Source organism: Schistocerca nitens, chromosome 1 (assembly GCF_023898315.1).
Source record: "Schistocerca nitens isolate TAMUIC-IGC-003100 chromosome 1, iqSchNite1.1, whole genome shotgun sequence".
Taxonomy (NCBI): domain Eukaryota; kingdom Metazoa; phylum Arthropoda; class Insecta; order Orthoptera; family Acrididae; genus Schistocerca; species Schistocerca nitens.
The window spans coordinates 891,564,369-891,586,314 of NC_064614.1; the positions used below are offsets into that span (position 1 = coordinate 891,564,369).

Consider the following 21,946-nt stretch of genomic DNA (forward strand, 5'->3'; position numbering starts at 1 on the left):
ACTGTTTTTTCACAGTATCCTATATTAATGAAACCTCCATACACAGACGGTAGTGCTTGTTGTGAGCTTTTAATTACAAGAATAAGATGTGCAAATTACCATTTTGAAAAGGCGCCGGCCGTTGTGGCCGAGCGGTTCTAGGCCCTTCAGTTCGGAACCGCGCGATTGCTACGGTTGCAGGTTTAAGTAGTTTTAAGTTCTAGGGGACTGATGACCTCAGATGTTAAGTCCCATAGTGCTCAGAGCCATTTGAATCATTTTGAAAAGGCACGTATTTCAGCCTGTTTTTGAACGCGGAGCTATCTGTGACACTTGGCGTAGAGATTATCACAAGCTCTTCATGATGGATAACTTTAGGAGTAATAATTTTTTGAAATTAGTTTCTCTGTTTCAGCTAATTTATCGTTTTCTTTTTTTTCGATAGAATATCAGCACAAAAATCTGTAAGTGGCAGGTGTAGTACATGAAGTAGATGTAGATGAAAACTGACGAATTATTACTCCAGTGTGGGTTGGCCTACAGATCAGTCTTCCACAGAAAATACGTTTATAATGTTGGGTCGAATCTTCACTTCTTTAACTATTCTGGTCTAATATTATTTAAAATAAACTGTTTGAATAAGTGTTCCGAATAATTTTTGAGCTCTTGACAGAAAATTTGAAAGTATCTGCAGTGTGGACCGTATACGTTCAAACGTTGGATTCATATCTCTTCTTGTTTCTTCTTTTTAATAACTACATGTTTGACTTGAAAGACCACTATTACGTCCTCACATGATGCTGACAGTATTGTTTTAGTTGACGCACTGCAGCTGATCTACTGAACTAGCCATGTTTACAGATGCGCGGTAAACATCCTCGGCGAGAAGCGAAATGCCTACGGCCTACGCGACCAGCAAGCAGCGATGTGCAAGCAGAATGCTACATTGTGACAGCCACAAGACTCCCTGCGAAAAGCAATGTGTCAGCAGGGCGGCTGCAGCATAAAAGTACCCTAAACTACAAAAATCCTGTTACGGCATTTCTCAGCCTCGGGCCCTACAAATAGCGTCACCAGCAGTTAGGGCTTCTTCCAAAATCATAATCCGAGAATCTGTTTAAAAAGAAAGAAAAATAAGGATAGTAAAATACTAGGAAACTTAAATTAAATGATCGTATGACATTGATGGCCAGGAGTCCCCACTTGGGGAAGTTGGACCGCCGAGTTGCAAGTCTTTTCAGCTGACGACACAATGGACGACTTGTATGTCGATCATGATGAAATGGTGATGATGACAACCCAGTCCCCGAGTGGAAAAAAATTCAGACCCGGCCAGGAATCGAAACCAGGCCTGCTGCATGGCAATCAGACCAAACTAACTTCTATACATGAATGTACAATATACAATGACCTGTCAACTGAACAATCTAGGAAAGGCCATCAAAATGTGGACATACCTTCGTTCTGTTAAATACGTGATAACACAAAGTTGGTAACTCTTAAATCGCAAATATTCGATTTAAAAAAATCCACAATATAAAATTGGTAGGGAGAGAAAGCCGTCTCAAAGTGAAAACAAGTGAGAAATATGTAACTACAAGTGTAGATAAACAAAAAGTACAGTAGAATCAAGCCTGCAGAATCGATTCGCGATTGGCGAACTGGTAGTTGTGATCACAAATGCACGCGAAATAACTGTAATGAAACAACTATTAAATCAAAGTGTGAGTAGGCAGAAAACGGAAATCCAACAAAGGGAAGTGCAAAAAACAGGGAGAAGAAGCATCCCAACAGGTCATAAAATACTTCTACAACGTTTTTGTTATGGAAATCGCTTTGTTCACCTGCACCTACGGATAGTATTTTAATTAATAACATTTTCAAGCTCTCCAAATGGCCTCCTCAAGAACATAATGACAGGCCCTAGACGTGAACCTATGCAGCCGACTTTATGTTTGGATTTTTTAAAATGAGAACCAAATGCTGTTTCATTACTGTAAAATACAAACAACTATTACAAATTAAGTCAAGGAAATACTGATTTGCCTTTTGATAGAGATTTCTTTTACTCTGATTGGAAGTCATTTTCAGTGTTCCAACTGCACTGTTCTTTAACCAGGGCATCAGAAGATCTGTTCGTTTGATGAATGTACGGTTTCGGACAGGTGTCACATTTTATCTAATACACTCGAGACGTTATTTGTTACGAACTACTCTACCGTATGCGGTATTTGTTATCGAAGTTGATCGTTATTACTGGCATGTAAGTTTTATCCATAAGAAAAGACCGCACACCCTTCCTCTTTAATGTAAAAAAGCAAATTTCTGCCGTTGTGTTTTGCGTTTGTCAACAACACTGCTCGTCCATTTCTCATCAAATTTCTTTTGTTAGTTAATAACATCATTTGCTTATAACTTAGCTAACAGGTGAATGAAGATGTTTTGCCGTTATCTTTGGTTTTCTGCATGTTATAATACGAGCCCCGAGCGAGGTGGCGCAGTGGTTAGCACACTGGACTCGCATTTGGGAGGATGACGGTTCAAACCTGCGTTCGGCCATCCTGATTTAGGTTTCCCTAAATCGCTTCAGGCAGATGCCAGGATAGTTCCTTCGAAACCTCACGGCCGACTTTCTTCCCCATCCTTCTCTAACCCGATGGGACCGATGATGTTGATGTTTGTTCCTGTCCCCCAAATCAATTAACCAATCAATACCAGTCATCAAATTCCTCACTCGTTCTTTGCATTTTATAGGAACAGTAAACGTCATAGAAGTCAAAATCGCATTAATGTCGTATGACGTGCTGCTTATGGTCAGGACTGCCCCGCTTCTTGAATGTTTATAAGATGTAAATGTATGTCTGTGAACCTGTAAAAACCAGATGGGAATAGTTGTATAACCAAATTGGCTTACAGTATGAAGTGCGTAAATGCTATTATCAGGACAATACTGGTAATGGAAACTGTATGTACTCACACCAAGTAATAGGATAAATTTTGATGATGATTTTTTCCTCCATGGTTCAAACTGACTACTTCAGAGTCAATGCACAATACAGTGTTAAAGCAACAGATTCATTTTGGCCACAGATATGTGTAGTATAACTAATTTACAGGAATACGTTTGCCACTGTCTGATATAAATACTGATTATCTATTTCTCTATGTCTATAGTCTCTTCACTTTTTATTGATTAAAGAACATGAAACGACCCTTGAAGTAGTGTCTGCTACACGTCATGTGATGCTTCTTGGCAGTGAGACAGGACAATAAGGAAATCTGAGCGCAGAAAGCAAAAGACCCACGACCATATGCTCACTCACATGAGAAACGTTTCCCCTATGAATTTCAATAGACCACAGACTCTTTTTAATTGGCTTAAGAAGTACATTCGTTGATGCTACTCTTCATGACATCAAGGATTGTACTGCACAATATCCTATAGAAAATGAAAAATTTTGTACTCTGCCAGGATACTATAGTTTATAAAAACTTCTTCTCAAATGACATGTCCATCTGATGCAAACCATCTGAAATATCTGAAACACCTGCCATTTCTGACTGAAAGTTTGTTCAAAGTTAAATACTGACAACCATTGAAAATTAAATCAAGGAAATGCTGATTTGCTTTTTCAATGTAAATTATAGATTTCTTTTACTCTGGGTGGAAGTCATTTTGAGTGTTTTAACGGCACTGTTCTTTCCTTGTTACAGCCTTCATCATCTACTTTTCATTCCTGGCAAGTTTCTTCTGGCTCAATGTAATGTGCTTCGACATCTTTTGGACATTCAGGTAAAGCCTTGCAGTACTATATTCATCATTTAAAAGAAGAAAATTTGATATGTTCATAGAAACATTGGAATTTGAAATCTGCAGAATGATTAAATCAAAATAAAGTCTTATATAGTCTGTAAATTTTCTAAATAATTTGTTCCTTAAACTTGAAATATGTGTTAACATGGTGGGAAGGGATATTTATGTTTATTTTAAAGAAACACAATACGAAGGACAGTAATGAGTATGTGTGTCATGAACAGCTTTCAATATATGAAGCTGTTTAAAGAGTTCTCTACAGTACATTATTGGGATGTCACTCAGTGGTCACGGGAAATGCAGACTGAATTTATTCATGCTTAAATAACCTATAGCTGTAAACATGCTTACTGAAGTTGAACAAAAGCATTTAGTCTAATCTAGAGTGTGGCTTTTCCAATTTTCAGATTATGCTGTATTTGTTGTACCAAAGTCTAGTTTCTACCTATTTCTTGAGTTTCATTATTTGAATAATTTTACAGTAACAGGCTTTGGCATTCTTAAGTATGCTGTAGTAGATGAACAGTGGCTGAATGGTATAATTAGTAAAAGCAGCAGCCTTTTCCTTTTATAGTGGTGCCTTTTAGTCTGTAGGACATTAATTTGCAGCCTCTCTTAATTGTGAAAGGGAATGTCGTTGTCAAATCCTTCATCACCACTGTTAAGACACTTGACTGAAGCACACTGTAGTGAATGATGATTCCCTGGTTGAAACAAAGAACCCTTCATTCAAAACATCGGTTGGATAACCAGTGGAAGATTGATTGTGATCACTTAAAAGTGACAAAAACAAAGTCCACTGGCCTGATACAAATTCCGAGGGAAGCCTCATCCCGAGTGGGTGGAGGAATGGCATCCAGGAGGGCTGTGCTGTGTGATATACTGTAAAGCAGTACAGAGATGGTGCGATGTAGAACAGAGAGTCTGGAGCTGGTCTCGGTGAGTTCCAATTGAGAGGCTACACGATGTAGCCTGTCCCTGGCCCGGGACTGAGTGAGCAACTGAATGCTGCCTCTGGAGGCTGTGCTTCTCCTTAAATATCCAGCAGGTGGAAGTATGTCCACAACCACATGGCGAGTGGATGGTACATGTTTCCTCTATGGCACTGCCACCATTTTCCAGATAAATGCGCAGCTCAGAAGAATGGCTGGTGCCCCCTAGCGGCGCCTGTAATAAGCAGAGTATCAACAGACTGTTTGTAGACTGTATTGTGTCCACAATATGCAAAGAACCTGTGGTATTTATAAATAGTCTTTGGAGGACAGACACCTGCAGGCCAAAGGTAAGCAATGCACAGGGCAAAGACATTGTGCTGCAAGAGTAACATAGTCAGCCTACAGCTGATTTGAAAACCTGATTTGAAAACCCCTAACGTCTTGAGAATTTGGTGAAGCCAACTTGGCTGAGGACACAAATTCTGCATTGGAGCTTCCCTTGGGTGATGTGAGAATTTGAACAGAACAGCGTGTCCAGAGCAGGTGCAACCCCATCCCAGGAACACTGGACCAAAGTTGTGAAGCAGACACTGTCCAGGTTGTGGCTGGCCTGGCAGTACTGTGAAGAGAAAATATAGGAGAATTATCATTAGTGTAAATTGCAGCCAGATGTGAGCTGCCCAGTGGCCCATGGAGGCAGGTCTGGTGACCCAATGGTGACTCCTTATGAGGCACGAAGGCGCTAGTTGCCACAGAATGGCAGCAGTGGTGATATAGGTGCTGGAACACTGGGAGACAGGGTTCAACCAATGCTACTCCAGCAGTGTGGCACTGACAACAACAGATGTAGCAGCATTGGGCACTGACGTACCTGTGAACAGTAGTCACTGGCTGTGAGAGCAGGAGAGATACTACAAAAAGAAAAGAAAGGTCCAAGAAGAGGAGAGACTAGGGCAGTGGAAAAGGTTGTTGCTAAATGTGGGCTGCAGAAGGGAACTGGAAGAACCTGGCCAGGGAGGGCCACGGCACAGAAGCGCCCAGGAAGAAGAGGAATCTACACTGCAAAGAAGAATGTATGGTGCAGCGAAGCAGAGGCACGTAGTGCTGCGCTGTCCATGAGAGAATTAAGTTGACCACGACTGCAGCAGCTGAATGCAGCTGTGCACAATGGTGGGCTTTCCTGTGGGAGAACAGTATTGGTTTCAGCTGTAGTGGACTTGGGAGATGAGACTGGGACTGCAAATTGTACATTCTGAATTAGTGAAGATGTACTGCCAGCCTGGAATGAGACCAGCCACAGCTGCACCAAGGCAAAGGTGTGGAAAATGAGCAGCATCGAGCGCAGCTAGGAAATGGGAGTGGTTGAATGGAAACTAAATCATGGTGCTATGAGCAGAGAGTTGACCGTGGCTAGTTGTCATGGACACGCAGCTCGAGGCACGATGGGAGGGAATGTACTTGGGGGCCCTTGGCACCAGAAGAAGCAGTGCTACACCCTCACAAGGGACAATAGCCGTGGCTGCACCCTCATGGTACAGGTGCAGGACAACAAAAGCAGTGTTAGGCTTACGGCCAGAGGGGGCGGAGAGTGGGTAGTGGGTGAGGTCAGGTGCAGTGAGACTGGAGGGGCATCTGAGGAACCAGTGATGCGTTCTCGGCTGTGAAACCCTCATGAGAAGAGTCAGTCGTGACTACATCTTCACGGCAAAGGCACGAAATGGCAGGGGAGCAAAGGGCCGATGGGAGGGTATGTAATGGCTGGGCGGGACGACAATGGCTGATGACCCCGGAGCTGCAGCATGCGGACTCATACCTAATTGCCACTGTACTTCCAGGCAATGCCAGTCTTGAGAGAAACGCTGATCGTGGCTGCAATGTGCAGAGCAGTATCAGTCAAGGCTGGAGGTGTGTGGCGGACAGGCACTGGACGAGACGAGGAGATGGCACAAGAGCCAGTGAAGGCACTGGAGCCAGGGGAGGTACTGATGCTAAGTCTCATACCCGTGACAAGTCATCCCTCGTTGCATTATTTTTCCACAGACACTTACAGCAATGATGAACCATCCCATGTGACATTGTTTCATCATCATCAGTGACCCCCTAGAAACGCAGTTGGAATAGCAAACACACCCATGAGATTCAAGTCCATGCAGTTCACAGAAGTGCAGGAGATGTACACAAAGCATGAAGTCATGACTCAAGCAAAGTATGCAACCTGACTAATAAGGCAATGTCTCTTGTAATGAGACAAAAGTGTAGCATAAGGCATGTTTCTATCCTCATTCTCACTGTTAAGTCCTGTTTTTATCCCTTTCACCAATATTAAATTCTTCATCACCACTGTTAGGACCTTTGTTGGGTGATGCATGTAGTAGTGAATGATGATTCCCAGGTTGAAGTAAACTCTTTATTCATGGCACAAATTCACAATAAAATTATTTTGTGTAACATCTGCAAGATCTTTCGTGATTACTTGAAAGTAACACAAAAGGTCCACTGCATTATACCAATTCTGAGGGAAGCCTCTTCCTTAGTGACTGTAGGATTGTTCAGTAGGGCCACACTGTGAGCATTACAGGAAGCAGTGTGGTGAAGTATACTAGCCACATTTAACTACGGTCATTAACATAATCTACAGAATTAATTCATCATTTGAGGGTAAGTCACAAAGTTTTACCTACCACCTCAAAAAAGATCAAGCAGCAACCATGAAACTTAGTCCTTCTCCACACATTAACCCTACAATGTAACATTTTTCTCAATGATGGATGACTTGGTGAAGATCTCAGGAGTAAAGTATGCATTTCAGCATTTCAGAAAACATTCCACCTCTCTATAACTCTGGAAATGCTTGCCATTCAATGGTTTCTTGATTGTACAAAAGAGGAAGATTAGAAGAATGTGTGAGGTGAGGCAAAATTTGATAGCCCGAAGGAGCAGCATGTGTGAGTGTGTCCTGTGCACAGTGAACTGGGGTATTAAAATGTATAAAAACACCTCCTTGGACAGCTTTGTACGACACTTCATCTTGACTGCCTCCTGTAACTTCAGCAGATTTTGGCCATGTTCCTCTGACAATTTGCCCCTTAAGAGCATAATCTGTTAGCAGTACACCATGTCAGTGTCAAAAAGTACTCAGTGTCACCTTGGCCAATGATGGATGGGGTTTCACCTTTTTTCGGCAATGGTGAATCCACATGTTTTCACTCCTTGCTTTTCTCCTATGTCTCAGGGTCATAGTAATACATCCATCATTCATCCATGGTGATTAGGCAGCTAGAGAATTCATCTGAATTGGCCTGACACAGTTGCAACATAGCAACTGTTGCCTCGGTTTGGCAGACATTTTGAATGCATGTCAGCAGTTGTGGAACCCAGTGGCTGTCATTATTTGCCTTGCTTAAAACATTGTGCTAAATGTCAAAAACTGATCCGTGACTAATTTTCACTTTTTCCACCAACATCTCAATTGTTATATACCAGACTTTGGGTACTAGGGATTCCAGCTTTCTTGCAATTCCTGGTTCTTCAAAGAAAGTCTGCCACTTAATTTTTATTTATTTTTTTCTCTGAGGACATCAGCACTGTGGCATGGGGATTTCAGTGCATACCAACATTATAAACATTTAGCTACAAACAAATAAGAAATTAACCATGTGATTACCGCACACATTATGTGTCAGATTGTACCTGATCACTAAAGCCAAATGGTGGTGGGTACAGAGGAAGCAAGTTTAGCCCACTACGCTTACTGCCATGAGCGAAAGGAATGAAGTGGAAGGAAGAGGAGGGGGGGGGGGGGGTCAGGGTGCAAAGGAGGGAATAGACTAAGGTTTAATCACAAAGTGTTGCTATACAAAAAAATTAAGAAAATGCCTACTGACATGTTCATTATTAATAATAACACCTACTTCATCATGCTTGTAGAAACATACAAACCAACAGCATAACAAAACTCCACTACGCTCAGTGACAAAAAAGTTTTACAAATAGCATTTGCCTCTCTTTGGTGATGCATACTTCGATTCTATATCTCTGAGGATTCTTCCTTATAACAGGATGTATCGAATGTATGATTGAATTAATTCTGTGTCATATTCATAAATAAATGAATAATAATATGTGCTGAATGAATGTCTGCCAAAAACTAATAATTAAACTATTCCACATAATTACTGAAAAGAAGACAGTGGGGTATGAGGATCCAGTCAGGCCATTTTTATCAAGATTTCTTCTTTTTTGGGATCAGTATGTACTGAATATCATCACGAAATGTTCTGAGACTTGTCTAACAAGTTAAGATTCTAATGAATCCACAAGTGGCACTATTGGACATGCTGTGGGGTTATAAAATCTACATCCTTTTCATGTCTGAAATTGCAGTTTTTTGCACTCCTACATTTCACAGATATAAACATTTTGAAAGAAATTGTGTTCACCAGCAAGATGCTGAGGAAGATAGTTGCTGCATTTCTCTCATGCTATGGATGCTGTTAGTACCATGGACCACCATTTATTTAAGAGTTCCTTATCATAAGGAGCAAATAAGCTGATGACTGCCATGCAGATACATTGAAAACCCCTATCTTACGTTTTTGTGTGGTCTTGATTTTAAAAACGAAAAATTGATGAAAATGCAGAATTGAGGAAAATGTTAAAACCCCCAAAATATATGCAAAAATACCTGTACTTGGCATATATGATTAAAAATTGCAATTCTCTCCAATACTTTGAATAAAACCTTCATAAGTGAAGGAAATTAAATGTACAATATACAATAATTTGTGGTGATGGATTTCATGTTCTTAAAAAAATCACAGATGTGTAACAGCAAGTAAAAACACATTAAAAAATTGAAATTTGTGTTTGGGTACAAGGCAATCAAGTTGTTCTGCGACATGCTGTGACCACAAATTATATGTTCAAAACACATGTTTTTGAGAGATCATCCTTTGTGCTCAGCCAGAAAAAGGCAAAAATTGATGAACATGTTTAATTAAGCAAAAACATCACAGCAGCTAAGTGGTTGTTAACCATAAGCATAAATGTGGACATGTGCTTAATGATAAATTTTGTCACCATTGCAGTTATTGTTTAATTTTTTCTTACAAGCCACACTTCATATGCTCACAACTGTTAAAGTGTTATTTTAGGCTTGATGAGAGAAACAGAGACATAAAAAAATGAGTTTACTTCCGCAACTGATGTTACAAGCTTATTAGAAGTGGGCACGGTGAATTTCTATACACTGTGTAAACTGTAAATTTGAAAGAAAACTCAGGTGCTACAATTTTGCTTCATGCCCTCTATCACTGCTTTCAATCTTTACAATCTACAGTGTGTGGTGCAAAGTATACACCTGAGTAGTGTATGTAGTTGTTGCAACTGTATCATGTCAGATTTGAAAATGGAAGTCTTTAAAATGTGCTATTGCAAAACCTTTGTTCTATTTCCATGTGACATCTCTGTCATAGCACATCATCTGCATGAAAAGTATATTTTCAGCACTTCACAAAATGCTTTCATACCCACCCGCATTCCGGTCATTGAAGGGCCACACCTCCTCTCTACACAACCAGAGGGTGAGCTCATTTTACATGTGTTAATGTGGTGTGGTGGCTGTACAATAAGAGTTCACTAACCAGAAATGGGCAATGTTTCTTCATTTATGACCAAGCATATTTTTGGGACTCAGTGTTTGAATTTAAAAGGTTGATGATTGATATTGTTGCTGAATACAGTACATCAGAAATACATGCAAAAAGATGAGACTGGCTTATAAGTAGCACAAGAAAAGATGGTGTCTGGGCCCCTTTGTCATTTATTGACTTGGTCCAGAACACTTTGCGTCGACTGTCTTTTTTTTTCCATTACCGCTGCAACCTAGCAGTAGTTGTATCATAATTGGTGGTGAAGCTAAATGTTGAAAGTTGTGTAGGCAACACTGATTGTGGATTATGTCAGTGTTTCCTCCCTCATGTCTCCCCTCTCCACAACAGCCTAAAATATTCCCTTAACTCTGCCACCACCCATGTTGCAAACCATTTGTGTTTTGTGCCACTTATAACTCATTCAGTCACATTGAATGTCAAAAGGAAGAAAATGGGATGAAGCCAAGCGAGATGTTGAATAAGAACTTAGAATCAAGGTAAACCTTACTAAGAAAAAATGTAAAATCAAGGAATTTTTAGCATTTATGTTGTGGGTTTTTCACAGGGGTTAAGAATTTATGGTGTAGAATCATGAAAAATGTAAAATCAGAATGTAAAATTGAAGTTTCACTTTACCATGTTTTGTGTTTCAAATCTATGCAGTGACTATGTTAAATGTATGCACAGGTGAAGGTATATAAATTTACATATTCTAGTAGAAACGAAATTCACAACTTTCCTTTTTTAAGTGTGAAGATTTTCCTTCCTGAAGGTCCAAAATCATTGTCTGTGAAACTTATGTAATTTACTTAATGGTGTGAAAATTAATATACAGCATGAGTAACAACTTAAAACTGCACCATCCTTCAGCAAGTACATGGATTCTTCTTGTGATTTCTGTATCTTGGTACTGAATTAGGTGGTGCATTGATTAAGATATTGCTCATCTGAAATAAATGTGCACAAGTCCTCGTCTGCTCATTCAGATTTAGGTTTTACTGTTTCTGTCCATTACCATACTTCTGGCAAATTCTGGGATGGTTTCTTTTAAAAGAGGTCAACCAGTTACCTGCCCTATAGTTGTCTGGTTTAAGCTTTTGCTCCAGCTCTGATGACTTCATTGGTGATGAAATCCTAAATCATAATCTTCTTTCCATTCATTGTTCACAGTTCTGTGTTCTGAATCATACCAGTAGCTAGTTGGAGGATGTACATGGACCACAATCTTTAAACTTCAAATTTCACCTGGCTTACCAATGGAACATGGTTTCACCAAGAAGCATAAATAGCAGCCTTAAATGTGCAAAATGTATATGACAAGGGCTGAAAATCATCACTCCTGCATTCAAAGAAGCAAATGAATGATGTGGCATGTCAAGTATTCCGATCAGAGGTCCTATTTCTTTCTTATTCCCTACCATTTCCAAGGAAATAAACCTACATAAGTCCAACATGTTTATCAGTTGCTAAATGAATGATGAACCAGCTATTTCAAGGATTACTAAAAACTACAAGAAAGTAACACAGAGGGTAGTCTTTTTTTAAGACTTGCCTTCACGTCTATAAAGATCCAAGTTGCATGCCTTAATACATCTTCAAAGACCACGTACTGGAACTTGATGAACTCACATGGTTCTAGAGACTCTGTAACAATCCCCAGGAATTATTTATTTTGTTTTCAGAAAGGGAAATGTATCAATGGGGCCACATATGGTCTATGAAATGAACAAACAAGCATTTGGTTTCAGGACATCTTAATAAATGCTTGTGTTCAAGTTTGTCCTTGTAGAATAATACCTTCATTTTTCACCATATCTCCTGGATTATTTTAAAACACTAAAGAGGACACACATTTTATACCAGTCTGCATTATTGTGTTGACATCTAACCTCGCACTGAAGGAAGTGCTCCACTGACAGAAGTGCTCCACTGATCTTCAAGTTTTTTGGCTATGCTTCATTACATGGCTGCTACTTTCTACCTGAGAGAATAAGATTATAAAATTGTCATTCTTATATGGCTGAGTTTATGAGTTCAAAAAATGGAAAATCTACGATTGAATAACAAAACATATGAAAAGGACAGAATGCTACTCACCATGTAGTGGTGGTCTTGAGTGGCAGATGGGCACAATAAAGAAGACCATTAAATAATATTCAGCTATTGGACTGAGTTTTTCATCAGATGTAGACAGGTGTTTTGTTTTGTCTGTGTGTGACTATGGACAACAGCTTGATAATATAGTATTGGAGTCTTTTTCATTGTGCCTGTCTGCCGCTCAACACCTGCTCTATGCAGTGAGTAGCAATCTATCCTTTTCATATTGTTGTGTGCAGAAAAATTACTTTCATCCCTAAAATGTATACATATTTTTCTTAGTGTTTACTAGTATAACAACAAAAATAATCAATTTTTTAAAATATAAAATCAATTTTTGAAATTATAATTAACTGAATAAATAATAAATCTACTCGCCAAGCAATGGCAGGAGAATGCACATATAAAAAGGTATTACAGCTTGCAAGCTTTTGGAGCCAGAACCCTGGGTCAGGGGTCAGGAAAGGCTCCTTCTCATCCTGTCCAGTAAGTCTCCCTTGACCTGGGGTTCTGGGTGACTTTTCCGTATTTTGGAGAGTATACATGAATATGTCAAAAAACTTCATACCTAAAAATAAGCAGCACACACAATGATGGTATGATACTCAATGATCATTGGTCAATCCATAGTGCACTGCCAATATATATTATAACCATTGTTAGTAGTTTGACACAGATGTACTGAACTGTCAGTTCAGACAAGGAAAGGTCATACTATAAAACAAAACATGCAAGGTCACTAAGGTTTCTGACAATACTAGCATTGTGATAAACAACAAACAGTGCACTGATCTAGAGACTGCTACCAACAAATTACTTTCACAATTCCTTAATTCAAAGTAAACTCACTAACAGTAAAACCTGAGCAATTACATGCAATTCAACTATATTTGCAAGTTTCCATAGAGGATATCTGTTGTACATGACAGTCAGCAAATATAAACGGTACACTACACCAAATCCTTAGGCCTCCACATAGGCAGTAGGGCTGGCTAAGGAAATCATGTTCTCCCAGGCCATAAAAAAGATTGTCTTCGGCTACTTTTTCCACTATGAAAATTTCACAATTTGGAGATATCAGTGTCACAAAGTCCATATACTTTGGGTACTTCCAGTCTATTCTTTGTCATGGAATTGTCTTCTGGGGCAATTCACATACATAAAAAAATTTCTTTCTGCAGTAGAACATTGTGTGATTTATGTGCAGAGTACCTCTGAGACCCTCCTGTCATAATCTCTTTAAGGAACTTGGGATACTTAGTACCATTTTCCAAGATACACTCCTGGAAATGGAAAAAAGAACACATTGACACCGGTGTGTCAGACCCACCATACTTGCTCTGGACACTGCGAGAGGGCTGTACAAGCAATGATCACACGCACAGCACAGCGGACACACCAGGAACCGCGGTGTTGGCCGTCGAATGGCGCTAGCTGCGCAGCATTTGTGCACCGCCGCCGTCAGTGTCAGCCAGTTTGCCGTGGCATACGGAGCTCCATCGGCAGTCTTTAACACTGGTAGCATGCCGCGACAGCGTGGACGTGAACCGTATGTGCAGTTGACGGACTTTGAGCGAGGGCGTATAGTGGGCATGCGGGAGGCCGGGTGGACGTACCACCGAATTGCTCAACACGTGGGGCGTGAGGTCTCCACAGTACATCGATGTTGTCGCCAGTGGTCGGCGGAAGGTGCACGTGCCCGTCGACCTGGGACCGGACCGCAGCGACGCACGGATGCACGCCAAGACCGTAGGATCCTACGCAGTGCCGTAGGGGACCGCACCGCCACTTCCCAGCAAATTAGGGACACTGTTGCTCCTGGGGTATCGGCGAGGACCATTCGCAACCGTCTCCATGAAGCTGGGCTACGGTCCCGCACACCGTTAGGCCGTCTTCCGCTCACGCCCCAACATCGTGCAGCCCGCCTCCAGTGGTGTCGCGACAGGCGTGAATGGAGGGACGAATGGAGACGTGTCGTCTTCAGCGATGAGAGTCGCTTCTGCCTTGGTGCCAATGATGGTCGTATGCGTGTTTGGCGCCGTGCAGGTGAGCGCCACAATCAGGACTGCATACGACCGAGGCACACAGGGCCAACACCCGGCATCATGGTGTGGGGAGCGATCTCCTACACTGGCCGTACACCACTGGTGATCGTCGAGGGGACACTGAATAGTGCACGGTACATCCAAACCGTCATCGAACCCATCGTTCTACCATTCCTAGACCGGCAAGGGAACTTGCTGTTCCAACAGGACAATGCACGTCTGCATGTATCCCGTGCCACCCAACGTGCTCTAGAAGGTGTAAGTCAACTACCCTGGCCAGCAAGATCTCCGGATCTGTCCCCCATTGAGCATGTTTGGGACTGGATGAAGCGTCGTCTCACGCGGTCTGCACGTCCAGCACGAACGCTGGTACAACTGAGGCGCCAGGTGGAAATGGCATGGCAAGCCGTTCCACAGGACTACATCCAGCATCTCTACGATCGTCTCCATGGGAGAATAGCAGCCTGCATTGCTGCGAAAGGTGGATATACACTGTACTAGTGCCGACATTGTGCATGCTCTGTTGCCTGTGTCTATGTGCCTGTGGTTCTGTCAGTGTGATCATGTGATGTATCTGACCCCAGGAATGTGTCAATAAAGTTTCCCCTTCCTGGGACAATGAATTCACGGTGTTCTTATTTCAATTTCCAGGAGTGTATTTATTTGATTATTTGTTTCATAGATGACAATCCTGTGCACTAAGGAACCAATTAAATGTACCATTACCACTATACAAGAAAATTAAAAATGTGACTGAGAAAGGTGGTGCAGCGATTAGCACATTGCACTCACATTAGGGAGGACAAAGGTTAATACTTGCATCCAGCCATCCTGATTTAGGTTTTCCGCGATTTCCCTAAATCGCTTCAGGCAAATGCCAGGATGGTTCCTAATGAAAGGGCATGGCTGATTTCCTTCCTCATCAATCCCTAATCCAATGGAACTGATGACCTTGCTGTTTGGTCCCCTCCCCCAAACCAACCAACCAATCAATCAAAAATCTGACTCAGGTACAGAAAGGTGTACAGCATTCTACTATTACAATATCAAATTTACTGGCAAGCTACATCAAAGATCAACATAATAATATTGCATTATTTAAAAATAAATTAAAGACATATTAACTTGAAAAATTTTTTTATTCTTAGATGAATTTTTCAACAGATAAATATAGACCTTTTATGCATATATTTTTACAGTGTGTTTGTTAGGTATTGTGCAACATATATTAATCCTTGTATGATGTCTTTTATCACTTTGCTTCTGTTACATTTTACTTGTATTTATTTATTTTTCCTGAAATTGTGTTTGTAAAATAACTGTACTATGTTTGATGTAATCTACATTTATATATTCTTTAACACGCATAAAAGAACCAACAGAATATTTAAATAAATAACTATGCTGCTCTGCTGTGATGATAAATTTTGTGTGTGTGTCTGTGGGGGGGGGGGGGGGGGGGGATCTCTTAGGACTCGGTCAAATGTACGTATAAAATAGCCATATTTATGTTGTGCTGATGAGAGAAAAGAGGAGTGCTCCAAGAATTGCCAAGAGACACAGAAGTGACATTGAAAAAATTGATGACTGTATTTGACAATGACCTGTAAAGGTTGCCTTGACTATAGGACAGTGTCAAAACCTAGTTTGTGACAAAGTAGGTTGCATAAATTCTCATGAATGTTGTGAGGAGGAAACAAACCTAAGTATACGTAGTGAATGCTAAAGACACAGAATTCACTATTGGCTATATAATGCCAGTTGATCCTTTGGCTTAATCGAAAACGGACTATAATTCTAGAAATGCATGGAAATTCTGCAATAAATAGTTTCTATTTCAGATTCATGTGGAATATAAGTGCCTAGGATAAGTGCTTCCTCTTGGTGTACCAACCCCTGTGGACATCTATGAGATGTCATGCACATTCTTAGGCAAACCTTCCCAACTATTAATTTGTCCATGACCACACAGCACAATTACCTGGGCTCCCAGTGGTCTTCAACAAGCATTGCATTAGTGGAATAACATGATGCAATACCTCCCCAAGAAAAAATCCCTGAGCAATATTGTAGAAATACTGATGACATATTTGCACACAAATGAGAATGTGTCTTAATTGTTCATGGCAATGAAAGAACTGGCATACAACATCTTCATAACATACCAAGCAAATCAGTACCATATTTCATTGCTAGTGCTCCAATTATTACAACAATTTTATGTTATTATGTACAGAACACACAACATCTGGTAAAAGTTTGAGGAATGTATGGCTCTGTACACAGAAAGGGGTGCAGAAGAACTAATGTCACATCATTAGCTTAAATAGTAGTGCATATAAACATTTTTGAGCCTTGTATACACTACTGGCCATTAAAATTGCTACACCAAGAAGAAATGCAGATGATAAATGGGTATTAATTGGACATATATATTATACTACAACTGACATGTGATTACATTTTCACGCAATTTGGGTGCATAGATCCTGAGAAATCAACCACCTCTGGCCGTAATAACGGCCTTGATATGCCTGGGCATTGAGTCAAACAGAGCTTGGATGGCGTGTACACATACAGCTGCCCATGCAGCTTCAACACGATACCACAGTTAATCAAGAGTAGTGACTGGTGTATTGTGACGAGCCAGTGGCTCAGCCACCATTGACCAGATATTTTCAATTGGTGAGAGATCTGGAGAATGTGCTGGCCAGGGCAGCAGTCGAACATTTTCTGTATCCAGAAAGGCCCGTACAGGACCTGCAACATGCGGTCGTGCATTATCCTGCTGAAATGTAGGGTTTCGCAGGGATCGAATGAAGGGTAGAGCCACGGGTCGTAACACATCTGAAATGTAACGTCCACTGTTCAAAGTGCCGTCAACGCGAACAAGAGGTGACCGAGACGTGTAACCAATGGCACCCCATACCATCACGCCGGGTGATACGCCAGTATGGCGATGACGAATAAACGCTTCCAATGTGCGTTTACCGCGATATTGCCAAACACGGATGTGACCATCATGATGCTGTAAACAGAACCTGGATTTATCAGAAAAAATGACGTTTTGCCATTCGTGCACCCAGATTCATCATTGAGTACACCATCACAGGCACTCCTGTCTGTGATGCAGCATCAAGGGTAACCGCAGCCATGGTCTCCAAGCTGATAGTCCATGCTGCTGCAAACGTCATTGAACTGTTCATGCAGATGGTTGTTGTCTTGCAAACGTCCACATCTGTTGACTCAGGGATCGAGACGTGGCTGCACAATCCGTTACAGCTATGCGAATAAGATGCCTGTCATCTCGACTGCTAGTGATACGAGGCCATTTGGATCTAGCACGGCATTCTGTATTACCCTTCTGAACCCACCAATTCCATATTCTGCTAACAGTCATTGGAACTCAACCAACGGGAGCAGCAATGTCACGATACGATAAACCGCAATCGCGATAGGCTACAATCCGACCTTTATCAAAGTCGGAAACATGATGGCACGCATTTCTCCTCCTTATATGAGGCATCAAAACAACGTTTCACCAGGCAACGCTGGTCAACTGCTGTTTGTGTATGAGAAATCAGTTGGAAACTTTCCTCATGTCAGCACGTTGTAGGTGTCGCCACCGGCGCCAACCTGGTGTGAATGCTCTGAAAAGCTAACCAGTTGCAAATCACAGCATCTTCTTCCTGTCGGTTAAATTTCGCGTCTGTAGCACGTCATCTTCGTGTAGCAGTTTTAATGGCCTGTAGTGTACATATAACACATAAAAATTATACTGGGTGACTTTAATGCACAAGTTGGCAAAGAAATAAAATTTAAATCAGTAGTTGGAGATTATCCAGCACATGCAAGAACCAACAGAAACGGGGAAAGACTCACAGATTTCTGTAAACAATTTAATCTAAAACTTATGTCGACATGTTTCAGGAAACTTGCAAGAAAATAAAAAATGTGGGTATCACCTAATCTAAATCAAGGTGAATATCAGTTTGATCATGAAGCAATAACGACTCGCAGCTACAAGGAAATCTTGGATGTCAGAGTGAGGAAGGGCCTAAACATAGACTCAGACCATTATCTGACTGAAATAAAGACCATGTTCCAACCGAACAAACTTAAACCAAAACCAAGAAGATTTCTGAGAGTAAACCCTAAATTTCTCATGCAAAATCAGGACAAATTCTGTGCTATACTAAACACAAGAAAAATGGATGATTGGGACGAAATAAAAGAAACACTTAAAGAAACGGGACAACCACGAAGAATACCAAGAGACAGATGGTGGAACGAGCTGTGTGATGAAGCAATTGACAATCGACTAAAGGCATGGAAGCAATGGAACAGTAATAAGAAACATGAATACCGGGAAGGATTTAAAGAAGAAAGGAAAAAAGACAGCAAAAATCATCAGATCAGTGAAAAGAAAATATGACAAAGACGGATTTGAAGAAATGTATTCAGACTTTAAAAGGAACAACGCTAGAGACTTATATAAGACTTTCAGAGAAGTTTTAATGGGGTTCCAGTCATCAATTTTACATTTTAAAGATAAAAATGAAAAAATGGTTTTAAGAAATAAAGAGAACTGTCAAATTTTAGCTGAATACTTTGAAAATCTATTAAATTGTGAGGAGCCTAATGATAGATTACAATTTCAAAAACCACAACATGGAAATCCACCATCGGAACCACCTACAGTAGAAGAAATAGAAAAGATTATCAAAGCATTGAAGAATAACAAAGCACCAGGAGAGGATGGGATAGTAGCAGAAATGTGGAAACAAGCATTGATCCATCCTCTCCATAAAAAAGGAGATAAAACAGACACCAACAACTATAGGGGCATATCCTTGTTACCAGTGACATACAAAATACTTTCTAAAGCACTTTTAAATAGAATAGAGGAACAAGCAGGATAATAAAGGAGATCATCAAGCAGGATTTATAAAAGGTAGATCACGTGCACAACAGATTCTTAATTTAAAAACAATTTTTAGAGTGAGAGCTATACAAAATAAAAATACAGTAGTTACTTTCGTAGACTTCAAGAAGGCCTACAACTCAGTTGACTGACAGACACTATTACAGATACTTTATGAATCAGGGGTAGATGGAAACACCAGAAGACTTGTTGAACAAACACTCACAGATACAACATCAAGAATTAAGTTTCAAGGCGAAATTTCTGAACCATTCAAAATCAAAACAGGAGTTCGGCAAGGAGATGGACTGTCCCCAATTCTCTTTCACTTGGTTTTAGATAAAATAGTAAAAACATGGGAAAGCACATTAAAAAACAGAGGCACAAAGGGTATAAGGCCAAGGAAAGAACAAATTTGAAGTGAAATGTTTAGCCTTTGCAGATGATATGGCATTGATAACTGAAAACCGAACATACGCAATAGTTATGCTTGATCTGTTGCACAAGATTGCTGAAAAGACTGGGCTTAAAATATCCTATGAAAAAACCGAGTATATAGAACACAAACATAATACAGAAAAGTATATGAAAACAAAGTATGGAAAAATTAAGAGAGTTGATAAATTCAAATACCTGGGGGAGTGGATCCAAGCCAATGGACTGGATAACACAACAAATAAAGAAAGAATAAAAAAGTTAGGATTTTCATATAAATTAACACAAAACTACTACAATAAGAAATCAATATCCATACAGGCAAAGATTAGACATTATAATTCAGTTATTAGGACACAAGTAACGTGTGGATCAGAGTGCCTAACATTGAATAAGAAAGGTGAATTAAGAGAACTAGAAAAAAGAGAGAGAAAAATACTAAGAAAAATTCTAGGTCCTGAGAAAAACAAGGAAAATAGGTAGATTAAAAGGAGAAATGAAGACTTATACAAAAATACAGAAAAGATCACAGATACAATGAGGAAGAGACAGCTAAAATTTTATGAATATTTAAAAAGAATGGAAGAAACACGGATTACAAAGAAAATTTTTAATTACATTAGTAAGCTGAAAAAAACTGTAGGACGGATAGAAGCAGTAAAGAAAGATGCCAACAAAATAGGTGTTACAGAAGAAATAACGTGACAGGAATCACTTCAGGCTACTGATAGAAAATGCAAACTATGAAGAAGATGAGCCAAAACCTGGACCCACGTGAGTGTGGACAGATAAGCAGAGACGAGCAGTTGGCGAGAAAATGAAGAAGTACTGGGAAGAATGGAAGAAAAAGAAACACCATAAGTCTTAAGTTGTATGCGGTCCATAGCTGGCCAAATTCATACATAAAAATAAAATAAAATGTGTGTGTGTGTTTTTTTAAGATGCTATGTTATAGCTTTATGTGTGCCTAAATATAATTCACCATTCCATTGAGCTGTGAGTGAGTGGCTGTCCAGTTTTTTTAATATAAAAATCGGGTTTACTTATGTTTCTGTTCCTGTTTTGCAGTGGATTCCGGTCATTGCGTGGGACAGCCAGAGAAAGGGAGCACAAGAAATTCATCATCTATTCTATATACTCATGGGGCTGCCCTCTAATTTTGCTGAGTGTGACACTTGTTATGCAGTTCCACAATGACATTCCTGATGGTTTACTGAGACCACAGTTTGGTGTGAAGAGATGTTGGTTTCCTGATGGTAGGTATTACTACTGTTTCATCAGATACGCAGAATATTCAGTCTGGTTGTCTGAGTCAAGCAAAATGAAGTTATGAAAAATACATTAGCTGATATCAGGGTAATTTAATGAACAACAATCACCTAGAGGGGGTATTAATTCTCAACAATTTGAGCATCATTTACTTTTTTGCATGAAAACTGATTAAATATGCACTCAAGATGATAATGTGTACCATTTTCGATGGGGACTGATAGACTGGTAATGAAAGAACTGTTTTGTGGGTTGGTCATGAAGAAAGCAGCCATACTTGAAAGATATAAAAATTTAGTTGGCTTAACTACAAATTACAATGTTATGATAAAATTAAAACACCACTTTTTCACAAAATACATACTGAATTTTTCTAATGGGCACAAGGGACTCTTATACTGGGTCAGTTTATCACTAAGAGAAAGTGTAGCTATTCTCAGAGGAGCTCTGAAATTGTTTGAAGAAACGTAAGTCAGTATTTTTTGTGATCAAGAATCATTAGTAAAACTTCATAATGGGAGAGAAGATTGTCAGTGAAGCAGCAGAGAGTGTCAGTTACATCACACAGTGCTCATTTTAAGTGATTACTTGTCTTTCCTTACAAGAACCTCCCATAAAAGCAAGCATAGTAACATACATACCAGCAAGTAATGGAGATCCATGCTGTAGAAATTATCTTCAAGGAGTGTTACCATGCCGAAGGCAGCACAGTCATTCAATAAACAGCCAATTTAATAGTAATTTTCAATATGTAGAATGACAACAGGTGCTACAAGTTATGCAGCTGGTTGGTGAAC

General features: G+C 40.1%; 1 protein-coding gene across 6 annotated transcripts in view; it reads left to right on the forward strand.

Annotated features, from left to right (window-relative positions):
* LOC126191836 (G-protein coupled receptor Mth2-like) overlaps positions 1–21,946 on the forward strand; it is a 652,141-nt gene that overhangs the window by 623,563 nt on the left and 6,632 nt on the right. For all 6 annotated transcript variants that reach the window (XM_049932559.1, XM_049932558.1, XM_049932560.1 and 3 more), the window contains 2 exons: positions 3,694–3,772; positions 20,949–21,136. In XM_049932559.1, the coding sequence (XP_049788516.1) occupies positions 3,694–3,772; positions 20,949–21,136 (267 nt within the window). The remainder of the gene's footprint in view (positions 1–3,693; positions 3,773–20,948; positions 21,137–21,946) is intronic.